General features: G+C 44.3%; 2 protein-coding genes across 4 annotated transcripts in view; one reads left to right on the forward strand and one right to left on the reverse strand.

Annotated features, from left to right (window-relative positions):
• Nucleotides 1-3,209, forward strand: part of LOC105562931 (dual specificity protein phosphatase 12-like) — a 5,196-nt gene extending 1,987 nt beyond the window's left edge. For 2 of the 3 annotated variants that reach the window (XM_012014122.1, XM_012014120.1), the window contains exon 2: nucleotides 1,252-3,209. In XM_012014122.1, the coding sequence (XP_011869512.1) occupies nucleotides 1,262-2,299 (1,038 nt within the window). In that variant the 5' untranslated portion in view covers nucleotides 1,252-1,261 and the 3' untranslated portion in view covers nucleotides 2,300-3,209. Of the gene's footprint in view, nucleotides 1-1,232 lie in introns of all 3 variants that reach the window. The other variant, XM_012014121.1, reaches the window with a different exon arrangement.
• LOC105562930 (paired mesoderm homeobox protein 2-like) lies at nucleotides 2,884-10,002 on the reverse strand. The gene is made up of 3 exons (XM_012014119.1): nucleotides 9,730-10,002; nucleotides 7,871-8,046; nucleotides 2,884-5,050 (listed from the first exon to the last, which is right to left on the reverse strand). The coding sequence occupies exons 1-3, from the start codon at nucleotides 9,854-9,856 to the stop codon at nucleotides 4,601-4,603; spliced, it is 753 nt and encodes a 250-aa protein (XP_011869509.1). The 5' UTR covers nucleotides 9,857-10,002; the 3' UTR covers nucleotides 2,884-4,600.
• Between the last annotated feature and the right edge of the window lie 1,785 nt (nucleotides 10,003-11,787).

Genomic DNA, 11,787 nt, shown 5'->3' on the forward strand with positions numbered 1-11,787 from the left:
GAAAGGCTATTGTAGACAACTTACATTTTTCTCTGCCTTGCCTTAGGGCCTATCCAGACAAACTTGCATAGCGCATAAGCGTATGCATAAGGAATCCGATTGGACCATAAATGCACTCGTAAGAAAATAGACCGACCAATTTTTTTATGCACCTGTGCAAGTTGGTCTGGATAGACCCTTGCGTCTACAACTTGGGCCTGGTTTTTCGTTGTCTTGTTAACTGTTAACCAGAAGTTAGTCGACTCTCCATCCTATTCTATGTTATTATCTAAGAAGAGACAGAGAATCGGCTAACCTCTGGTTATCAATTAACCAGAAAACGAAAAACCAGGCCTGAGACAGTTTTAAGCGTTTACGGATCGTTCTCTGCCATCGGCCTAAGGAATAAAACCGATTAATTTCTTTACTCCTTACCCCAGGCTTACTCCATGCATTTTAAACGACGCGAGACAGTCAAGTCTGGCGAAAATATAGAGTTTGCAAAGTGTCCGCTGGAGATCTCGCCAGCGGAATGCGAGCAGAAACGCGGCACAAAGTCTGCTACGTTTGACAGCGGAAGCAACATCTCGTTTAAATGATTAGGAAGCGACAGATCCCGCCTGGTTCCCGCTGGCAATCCGCTGTTGAGCTCTGCCGGTAGAACACAAGTTCAAAGCATACGCACTCTACTGTGATACTCTGCTCGCGAGCGGCTGATACGCTGCTGATACTTCATTTACTGGACGAACATTTAAAGCCGGTGTTCATAGTCGGATCTTATACTCAAGACCGCCTTGAATTTATCTAAAGGTGCTGTATGGAACATTTCATTGGCTACGGAATATCTAAAGATGATCTTAAGACAGTCTTGAAGATCTGACTATGAATCCCGGCCTCAGTTTTAGTGATCTAAGCCTTATCTTGTTAGTATTTTGTTTGGTGACATATTTAACATCGCGTACATATGTTTATTTGTCTTTGTAAGGATTATCATTATATCTAATGTAATTACGGAACGAGAATTAAATGAGCGCCGTTCGAGCTGAACACATAGTGAAAATATACCTTCACTCTTTACGAACTCCCACTCTCCGTTCCCTTTCCAATTCGTTACAAATGCCGTAGATGTAAGTGTAGAATGCATCGTAACTTGATAGCCAATCCGTTCTGAATGCTTAATAACGGATGGTAGCGAATGACGAAGTAGATAGCGATGATAATTGTAAGATCAGATCTGGAAATCCCGTCCGTAGCTTCGCTCCATGATTACAGAGTGCTGAGTATGGCGCAGGAGGATACGAATAAGTTGACAAGAGAGGATTTCGATGCCGGCCCGTGCAGCTTCGACGAGATCGAGCCGGGCTTGTTCCTCGGCAATCTCACGGCTGCCACGGACGTCGACTGGCTGAAAGAGGCTGGAATAACTCACATGCTGACGATAGACTCCTGCCCGTTGCCGAGAAAGATACAGGAGCGCCTCCCGAATGTAGTCATAAAGTATATTCAAATGACGGACATGCCGCGGGAGGACCTGCTGACGCACTTCGAGGACTCGTACGAGTTCATCGACCGCGCCCTCGACTCCGACGGCAGGGTGCTGGTGCACTGTTACTTTGGCGTGTCGCGATCCGCCTCCGTGGTGATCGCGTACACCATGAAGAAGCACGAGTCGAGCTACGCGGATGCGCTGCAGACGGTCAAGTCGAAGCGTCGCTTCGTCGCGCCAAACCCCGGCTTCGTGGCGCAGCTGCGGCTCTACGAGGACATGAACTGCGGCGTGGACAGCACCAATGTGCAGTTCAAGATGTACCGGCTGCAGATCGCCGCCGACAAGGTGCGCAAGGCCCGCATCCTTCCCCAGAGCTGCGTCGACCTGGTGAAGCCGGACCCCGCGCTGATAACCGTGCGCCCCGAGCCGTCGGTTTATCGTTGCAAGAAGTGCCGTCGCATTGTGGCGAGCGCCAGCAACATTTTGCCGCACGCGCCGCGCGAGAAGCAGATCTGGCGGCATCTCAGCACCAAGAGCGCCTCGAAGGACGGCGAGAGCTGCGACAGACCGACCCAGAGGCGAGACGAGTCGGCGCGAGTCCAGCTCTGCGACAAGATCTACTTCGTAGAGCCGTTGGCCTGGATGCCCGACATCACGCACAACGTCGAGGGCAAATTAAATTGCCCTAAATGCAACACGAAACTCGGCTCGTACAGCTGGATCGCTGGCAGCCAGTGCCCCTGCGGAAGTAAGATCGCACCGGCCTTTTATCTGGTGCCGTCCAAGCTCGACTGGAGCAACGTCGTGCAGAATGTTCAAGTAACGGTATAGTACTGAGACACGGAGCAAGAGATATCGTAATCTTGAGCGAATTCACGAGGATAGATATCTTGAATTCTTTTATATTCGACGACACTTCCCGAGGTTGTTGGTATATTTATCAAGGCAATACAAGTCAGGAAAAACATGGTGAACATGTTGAAAACGCGACCGATACTTTTTAGACGACATAACGTTTTGGGTACCTCGCAGGTATCCTTTTGATGTTTTTTGAATGTTTGTCTTGTTAAATTGTAATATCCCTATGGTCCAAGATGATTGACGTAGACGTTGATATTTTAACCCCCGGCAGGTGATACACATCTTCAAGCTGTTAATTTTTAATTTAAGTTATTCCATGCGAAATATCGTCCAGATTAAAAAATCTATTAGAGGAAGAATTAATTGGAGAAAAGTATTTTAATTGTGTCACTTTATGAACGCAAGAAGACGAACGTAATCTTGCATTTACATTTTACATTTAATTGCCGTGTTGCGTCACGATTTAAAAATACTAGTACCTGCTGAGGGTTGAGAATAATGCATTTTAAGAGCGAGACAAGATACGGATACGATCGATATGTACGCCGGCTGACTATATTCTAATCCTGTGCCAATATATATTTCGACATGTGTACATATATACATGTATTTGTTACATACCTATATCTATATGTTGTGTACTTTTCTGATTATATTTATATCAATGAGAAAACATGCCCGAAGACGTTCTCCGAGCTCAATGGTTTCATTGCACACGAGGTTGTCTTGTATCTATACCGTCTACATATGTCTATATAAGGTCACAAGTTGTAGAATGCCGGTGTTTTTTTTCTGTATATATCCTGTATTTAAAATATTGCGATGTTCTAATACACCTCTCCTCATATAACTTAATGTACTACTCTATCGACGGGAAAAAGAAGCGCTTTGACTTATTTACTTGTTACCCTGTGTGTTGAGAACTTACAGCTTAAATTTACTCTAATCATTATCGTTGGTTATAAGGCATACGATCAACGTTTGGACGTTCGCAGCGATAATCCGTAGAACATCCGAATTATCCTTTTGCACATGGCCCGATGGATGCTGCGCGAGATCATCTTCATCTGCGATCTCAAATTTATTTTTAACAGTCAAGCTTATCTTTGGTTTGGATGATTCGAGCGAGCCTTCCGGTCACTATACAGATTCCGATAAAAGTAATCCTTCACGCGTTCGCGTCACCTACAGAATGATATTGGACCAACTCGAGGGGTCTCGGTTCCGCGAGAAACGAAAGTCATTATACAGGGTGGTCCTGAAATAGTTGGTCAAAATCAGAGATTGGATTGGGCTCGTCAAAAGGATGAAAAAAGTTCCCATAAACGTTAGTCCGAAAACGTATCCTTCGGGAGTTACGACTCGTTTAATTATCAATCTCGAAGAGTAAATACATGCAGTGTTTTGATCGTACTACGATTTGTGCTTTTTTAATTACTGTGTTCAATAAGTAGCTTAATCCAGTGATCTGTTGTCGCAATTAAAATCCACTATTATTGTTCGAGCACTTAAAAATTGAAAACACAGCAATCTCGAGATACACTAGGAATCTTTGAGCGTGTTAGACAGTCAATGGTTAGATGAAGGCACGTGTTTTCGCTAACAGCGGACATTTTTAACAACTGTAAATAAAAATCAAGTTTTTTCCTTTCATAGCCTTCCATTTTTTAAATCAGGTATTAATAATTAAATGAGTCGTAACACCTGCGGGATGCGTTTTTGGACTAACGTTTATAGGAACTTTTTTCATCCTTATGATGAGCCCAATCCAATCCCTGAGTTTGACCAACTATTTCAGGACCACTCTGTAATAATACTGTATATATACTCTTAATAAAACTGTAATAAGTATTCCAGTCTTCGACGCGCCAATTTATAAATGGAGACGATTGCTGGTCAGTGCCGAGACGGGGGATTGCGGAGAAGCTAGAAATAATTCCCAAGAAACGGTTTCGTACCGTGCACGTGTCTCAAGTCTTCTTTATATTAAGTCATTTTTTTCGTATATGTATCTTTCCCAGTCAGAAATGACTCGTCGATCGACGTCGAAATTGCAAGAGGCTTGTCGCATCGACATCGAAACCGTCGTATCGACGTCGATCGACAAGTCATCTCTCTCGCTGGGTTTAAATAGAAATATCTTTTTGCAATTTAAATAAATCCGGTCTCTCGGCCTCAGAGAAGCCTCTTCCGATCTAAGTTACACTCTCAAAGGCGTTACATTCGTGACGTTCTCGCGCTCTCGGAGACTCGATTTCCGGGGACGGTGCGTCACATGCTCGCGTGCATCGCCGGATACGTCGTGCCGTAGGGATGCGCTCGCAGCCTCAGGGCGCTCAGGCCGTTCACGGCGGCTCCGTCGAGGGTGCCGTGGTGGAGGTCGGCCTGGTGATGGTGGTACGGCGGCAGGCCCACGTTCGCCAGGCCGCCGTTCGCGGCGAAGCCGTGGCAGCCGGCGGCCGCGGCGGTTTGCACCGCGTAATGCTGCGGCGTCGCGCGCCAGTAGTCGCCGTAAGAGTACTGCGCCGTCACTTGGGTGGTAGCGGCCTGCGGCGATTCCGCGCTGCTCTCAGCCGGGTGATGCTGCGGAGGATGCTGCGACACCCTGATAGGGCGCAGCGGCAGCGCGGCCTCCATCTCCCTGCCCGCGGAGACGCCCCGGCTCATCGCCGAGCTCCGCTCGTTCCGTCGGAACTTCGCCCGCCTGTTCTGGAACCACACCTGCACAGGAAAAACGATATATTTTTGCCGGCTCCGCTGTCTTTCTTAAGGAAATCCTAAAGTCGTCTGTTTTACCGGCACATTCGAATATAGTTTTTGCGCTGGTAAATCTTTTTATTAGCTTTTTTTGCACAAAATAATGCCGGGATAAGTTGCAGGCCGCATAGCAAAACACTTTCATACTTAAAACACTCAGGTCAGAAGTTTAATGAAGAAGATATTGGTATTTGAAATTAAAAATTTTTTAACCGTGAGCAATTTGAAATTGGCTTTACAAAATTACAAAATTGTCCCACGAAAAAAAATTCTTTTGGGGTTGACAGGGGTGGGGGATGATTAAACGAATTCTCCTCGCGCGGATGGGACGAGCGCGTTCTTTATGCGCGATCGGGATTGTAGAGGAAGAAAACCAGGACGTCTCTCTCGTTCTCGGCCATTTTTAAAAGTAAATCCTGCACGGAGGGAATTTGCTTTCTTAAAATTCATCTGAAAATCATGTAATGGGGCAACATGGCATTTCGAAGAATTTTATGTGTTTTTTTAAGGGATCCCGCGCAAACCTTACGGTAAATGGATTTCGGTGAAATTGGCTGAAACTTTGTACTTCAAGTGATGCTGATTTAAAGTTACTATTGTCACAAGTCGATCCTATGAGTCGTTTTTTTTTGTTCTAGCAGGGCTCAAAGTTCGAATTATAAGCACTATCATTGAACTTCTACTGGTAAAGTGTATCTACTAGTAAAATGTATGGGTTCAAGTAATTTAATAGTTCAGGGTTTTTAAGAAAATTTTATGGTAAAATAAGAATTAGAGTTCCTAGAGTAATAATGCAATTCTTTGCTATGAATAATCGAGATATTAGCGCGACAATAAAAATACTTTTCAAGAATGAATTATACGACTAGGTGCGCAATTATTGCTTTCTTTGAAAGCAATTCTTAAAAAGATTAACGCCTCTCAAAGCCGTGCATGTTTGAACGTTTCTTTGCGATGGTTTATTCATTTGCAAATCTTAATTTGAGTCATTTAACACGTATGTATATTTATTAATTTAGCTGCACTGATTAGCGCCTCATCGAGTCTCTGCCGATCTCTCAAAAGAGTACGCCTGTCTCTCAAATGAATTCTACGAATTGAAATCTAGAGTATAACTCAAACAAATCCGTCTCAAAGGACCACGCCGCGCCTTTTAGGAATATCTTCGACGGGAATCTAATGGATCTGACAAGTCCGACTATCGCGAATGCTCCTCGTCCGACATCACTCGAGGAAGACCAAGCCGCAAGACAAATAAATTCGATTTGAGGAGCATGGCACGCTCTTCGTCGGAGAATCGCCTCTTCTAACGAAACACCGTCGGCGAGAGACACTCGATGTGCTGTGACGCTCCTCGTCTTTCGCGTTACTCCAAAAATCTCGCGTCTTCGCGAGAGCGGAGAGACGCGGCGGCGGGGTCGGAGGGATGGAAGGACGTGGCGCGCCGACCGAAAACGGGACAGCGTGACGGCTCCTGGCAGGCGTACCGACGACGCAGACAGACGCGTGCACGCGGCATGGACCGCTGGCGACGGCGACGGCGACGGCGACGGCGACGGCGACGCAAACACGTGCTCGACGCACGACGCCGGAGCGCGCAGATGCTGGAGCGCGCGTCGCCGTCCGGCTAATCATAGCTCTCTATCTTCTTCTCTCCCTCCCTCTCCCTCTCGGCGCTCTGACAACCTGTCTCCTCCGATTTTCTGCCTAGCTGTCCACGACCTCCACCTTCCACCGCCGCCTCCTCCTCCTCCTCCTCCTCCTCCTTCTTCTTTATCTTTCTTTCCCTCGTGTTACTGACGACGCGTTACGTTCGGTACAAGAGCCCAACACATGTGCACGTCGTGATACTTTCTCGGACAGCTAGTCTTCTCGGTTACCGAGTGGAAGACAGCTTCAAAGAGCGGTCCGCTCGTTCTGTGGGCTGGTCGGTTGCTCGGTTGGTTGGCTAGCCGGTTGGTGAACGTCTCAAGGCGGCGGTTTGTCGTTCCGCCACGTTCCATCATCCGCGAGCGGGGTGGAACGAGATCGAACATCATTGAGACTGATACTCTTCCGAATCCCAATTTCGTTCTTTACATTTCTGTTTATCTAACAGTCTCTAGATTTCAATTCGGTTATATATATTTAGATTCTTCAAACTAGTAAACAAATGAGACTATAGGTAAACGTGTTTATTAGTCTAAATTGCGCGCCGGGAGAAATTGGCGGTGCATTAAATATTTGTCGGATTGAGCATTCGAAGAAATTATCTAATTGGTCCGCACCAAACCACCAAAAATGTCCTCGTTGTTTATAATATAAGTAGAAATGTAATCTAAAAGGATTAGTCCTCGAGCAATGATTCGATTTTAAAATGTAAATACGGTACCGGCCAAAATTACATCGCTTTTCGATTTTTTTGAGCGCAACTAGTTTTTAAGTGCACGAACGAAAAATTCGAAAATTATGGTGTATTTTTATCAAATTTTATTATCCTTCGTGTATATACAATAAGATGCACCTGTTATCAAGTGTCTATTGTAAAATTTCGGTGCACTTTGACGAAAGTTATGCTCAGAAAACCTAAAGGTGATATACTTTTGGCCGGTACTGTATTAGATAAAGTGACAAATATAAAAAGAGAGAGAGAGAGAGAGAACGGCGTCAATTATCTTCTTACAAATTTCAAAAGATAGATACCTAATTTGTCACAAATTTATAAATGAATTTATGAAAGAAACTCCTTACGTCTCATCCTGGTTTACTGTATTGATGTGATAGATTAAGATTACATTGGATTACCTGCACTCTGGCCTCCGACAGGGACACCCTAGTCGCGAGTTCCTCGCGGACGAAGGCATCCGGATAGTGCGTCTTCTCGAAGACCCTCTCCAACGCGGCCAACTGTTGCGCCGAGAACGTCGTCCGGCTTCTCCTGGGCCTTCTGTTCCCAGCAGTGGAAGAGGTCTCGCTGCAATCTATAAAACGTTCAGCAATTATCAGCGATACGCTGTTAATCCGGTCCTCGAGGTCAATTGAATTTGTATTTCTTTGTGATCGTATATCATTTATATCTTCAATAATATTTCCGTTATGTTCGTATATAGAGTAATTGTAACTTGATAAGGACCACAGTCCGGATGGTCGAAACGTAGTGGACCTTATAATAAACCTTTTGTCAGTTTTGGCCGAGGAAATCTACTTTAATAAGAGTTCTTCAATGTCGCCAGCGATAATCAGCAACGTCGCTGTTTTCTTGACCGTACCTGGCATTTTTAATAATACAGAAAATTTATTGCGAAAAATGTTACCTCAGCCAGGGTTTCAACCTGGATCTCCCTACATCTGCTTCATTTGTCAATCATTCTGCTGGCGACGAATATTTTCGAATTATCAATTGAATTTCTTTCGTTCGTTTATTTTGCCGATAAAGCGGCATACGTTTCTATTAGACACTTGGCAATACTTTTACTCTCTTTAGCTCTTGCACTTATCATTTCGGTTGTTGCGTGTACACGGTTGAATGACTACTTCGAGATTTCGAAGTTTCGAACGTTTTACTATAATTACATTCGACGGAAAATATCTGTTGTTTTTTTTTGTTTGCATAACAGAAATGTCGTTCGCCGAATGAACGTCAATCTCGCTTAGAGTCATATACTTTTCGCGCGCGTAAAAACGTTGCTCCGCGAGAAGAATGCGAAATTATTTTTCTCGATGGTCTTCTATCGCACGGCGAAACGTGCGGTCTCGAAGATGCCGCTCGCGATACCGGCGGCCTGTACCGAAAAAAAGGAAAAAGGGAAAAAAGGAACGTGCGCGCGCGCGCGCGCGGGTCGACTAACAGCCGCGGCCATTCTTTGAATGACTCCACTATACTTGGGCATTCATCAAAGCGGCATAATGCGAGCAGCATGACTGGAAATGCGCCATTTCGATGAAATCAAGTGCGTCGTGAACCGCGGATTAATGCGAAGGGACGCGATTAAATCGTTCGCAATAGATGCCGCATTCTCGTGCCAGTAATGCATTTTCCAGATCCCACAAAATTCCACCTAATTTAATCATTCGTGAATATTAAACGTATACAATTTCGTAAAATTATAATTACAAAGCCGAGTGTCCGCGCTACCCTCGAACAATTATAGCGACGGAAAGTAAGAGGGGCCGACGACTTCCGGTTTCTTGTTCGCAACCTTAAAATATTAGACAGAATACGATCAGATTACATTAGATTACATACAATTTCGATGTGAATTAATAATCTAATGTAATCCGATCTATTATTTTAAACGGGAAAGTTAGTACCGAGAAGCTTCCGTTCAAAAGTTGCTCGAGCTTTGCGTTCTACGAACACTTAATTAACAGAGGAAGGCCTCCTATTATGAGATAGGACCCTAATATGGGATAACGGGGGTACATCGTCGGTTGATTCCACCGTGAATTTATTGCCCTCGGAGCGAAATCTCTGTTTAGTGGAAAATTCATTGTTAGATCGTGTAATCGTCGCGAAAACCGACTGAATCTGGGTGTCGGAAACCTGCCGTCTCATATTAGAAAGCCGTCTCGTAATAGAGGACCTCCCTCCAGTAATTTACCAGACAATTGAATAACGTGCTATCTTATACGCTGATATAAAATGGCATTCTCATATTCCTTACCCAAGGAGTGCGTCGGCGTGGACAGCAGGCGTGAGACCGTGAAATCCTGCGGGGTGTGCGTATTCGCGAGCTGCGACACTATCACGCCGTTGCTCGCGCCCTGCTCCGCGTCCGTCGCGGCTAACATTTTTTTTCTTCCCCCGCGCTCTCCTCCGGCGCACTTTCCCTCACGCCGGCATGACAATCAATACGGGACCCATTGCCAAGTTCGCCACTTTCCTCTCGCGGGCTCTTCAATTTTTTAGCGCATCCTCCATCGCCCGCGTATTTATATCGTCGACGCGGGCATCGTCTCAATTTCTCGCGAGACAGAATCTCTCACCTGCGAGACAGAATGAACGTGGTACACTGATACATTCGCGGCTGTACAATTGCGCTCGAATTGGCAGTGTAAAGTTATACTTTTGCTATTGTCATCGTTACCATTAGTACCGAATTGCACTGTACCGCGCTGTGCTGAAACGCGATGTAATCCGTCCCGAGGCGAAGCCGCGACCAGACTCGCGGTTTAATTTCACGCGACATGATTATTCAGCCGGGATCTCAAAATATCAGCCAGAAACTTAATATTAGCGAGGCCCGGAATTGTAGTGGAAATTCAAAATGCGAGAAGATAATCTGGACGAGCCAATTCGCGGATGCGTGTGCGAGCTGAAATCGAGATGTGTGTCGAGGGACGCTTGTATCGTTCTACTTTGGATGATATTCAAGCAAAGCGCTACGTTTGCAGTGTAAATATTGTGAGAGGCGCGATATTGTACGTTCATGTGCTGGTGTTCTAGCACGATGTCAAACGAATTTTCAACAGGTGTATAATAATAAAATCAAAGGGCGAGCCTCGCGGCATCGCGAGGGACTGTTTTCAAGCCCCTACACACATCCCAAAAGATGATAATATTCCTCCATATGACTATGATTTCTGGCGCGCTCTCCCTTGTTCGTTACACATGGCTGTACTTTTTAGTGAAAGAGGAAGAGAAAAGATATACTTTAACTGCAGTGACTAATTTTTTATAAACCGTTAAATTGTTAGAATAAGTCGATTTATTAATTTTTCTTTGTGGAGATGCTGACAATACTAAGTTTTTCTTTCCGAGTATATTCTCTGTACAGAATTAATGTTATTAATGAAATTAAAAATATTAACGTAACAATTTATGATAACTTCTCGCATTCCTCAGTTATGTCTCAACAGTTGCTTACACGACTTAATAATTTCTCCTTCTCATTTTTCCCCCTTTATTCCCGGCGAACCAATCTGCAGCGTTCGTGATCTTATTCGTTATACATGGCTGTACTTTTTAGTGAAAGAGGAAGAGAAAAGATATATTTTAACTGCAGTGACTAATTTTTTATAAACCGTTAAATTGTTACAATAAGTCGATTTATTAATTTTTCTTTGTGGAGACGCTGACAATACTAAGTTTTTCTTTCCGAGTATATTCCCTATACAGAATTAATGTTATTAATGAAATTAAAAATATTAACGTAACAATTTATGATAACTTCTCGCATTCCTCAGTTATGTCTCAACAGTTGCTTACACGACTTAATAATTTCTCCTTCTCTTTTTTCCCCCCTTTATTCCCGGCGAATCATTCCACAGCATTTGTGATCTTTTTCCACCTGAGACGCTATGTATAAAATGTGACATCGGGATGACAGCGATCGGCGTTATGAATTATGGTTGTGTTTTACTGTAACATTATTCGCGAAATGGCGTGATTGTAGTTAAATCGGGTAATGCTATTTATCTCACGTTGACCCTGAACGCAATCTTCGTATCGGGCGATTAAAATTTGGAATTGGGCGTCCGCATTTAGCACTAAGTGTGGCTAAATAGAGATGTGACGTATTAGAAGCTAGGTCTATTCATAATTTCAACGAGACAGAAATTTAGGAGCGGGATTAATAATGGTTTAATGCAAAGCAATCTGGCCAAATTATCTCAGTCTTGAAATTACCTCTTTCAGGAACTTGAGAAAATCAATCTAAATCTGCTTCTCTCAGTTATGAATAATTGCTTCGAATGCAAATTAAATTTATATCGCATATCGA

This window comes from Vollenhovia emeryi, unplaced genomic scaffold (assembly GCF_000949405.1).
Source record: "Vollenhovia emeryi isolate VEMERY1.0 unplaced genomic scaffold, V.emery_V1.0 DF939182.1, whole genome shotgun sequence".
NCBI lineage: Eukaryota > Metazoa > Arthropoda > Insecta > Hymenoptera > Formicidae > Vollenhovia > Vollenhovia emeryi.

What these genes read in the sequence shown, in the direction of transcription:
- LOC105562930 (XM_012014119.1), bottom strand. Translation starts at nt 9,856, where the DNA reads ATGTTAGCCGCGACGGACGCGGAGCAGGGCGCGAGCAACGGCGTGATA. An exon ending in CACGCCGACGCACTCCTTGG is followed by an intron (nt 8,047 to 9,729) that starts GTAAGGAATATG and finishes AACGTTTTATAG; the next exon opens with ATTGCAGCGAGACCTCTTCC. An exon ending in TGTCGGAGGCCAGAGTGCAG is followed by an intron (nt 5,051 to 7,870) that starts GTAATCCAATGT and finishes TTTCCTGTGCAG; the next exon opens with GTGTGGTTCCAGAACAGGCG.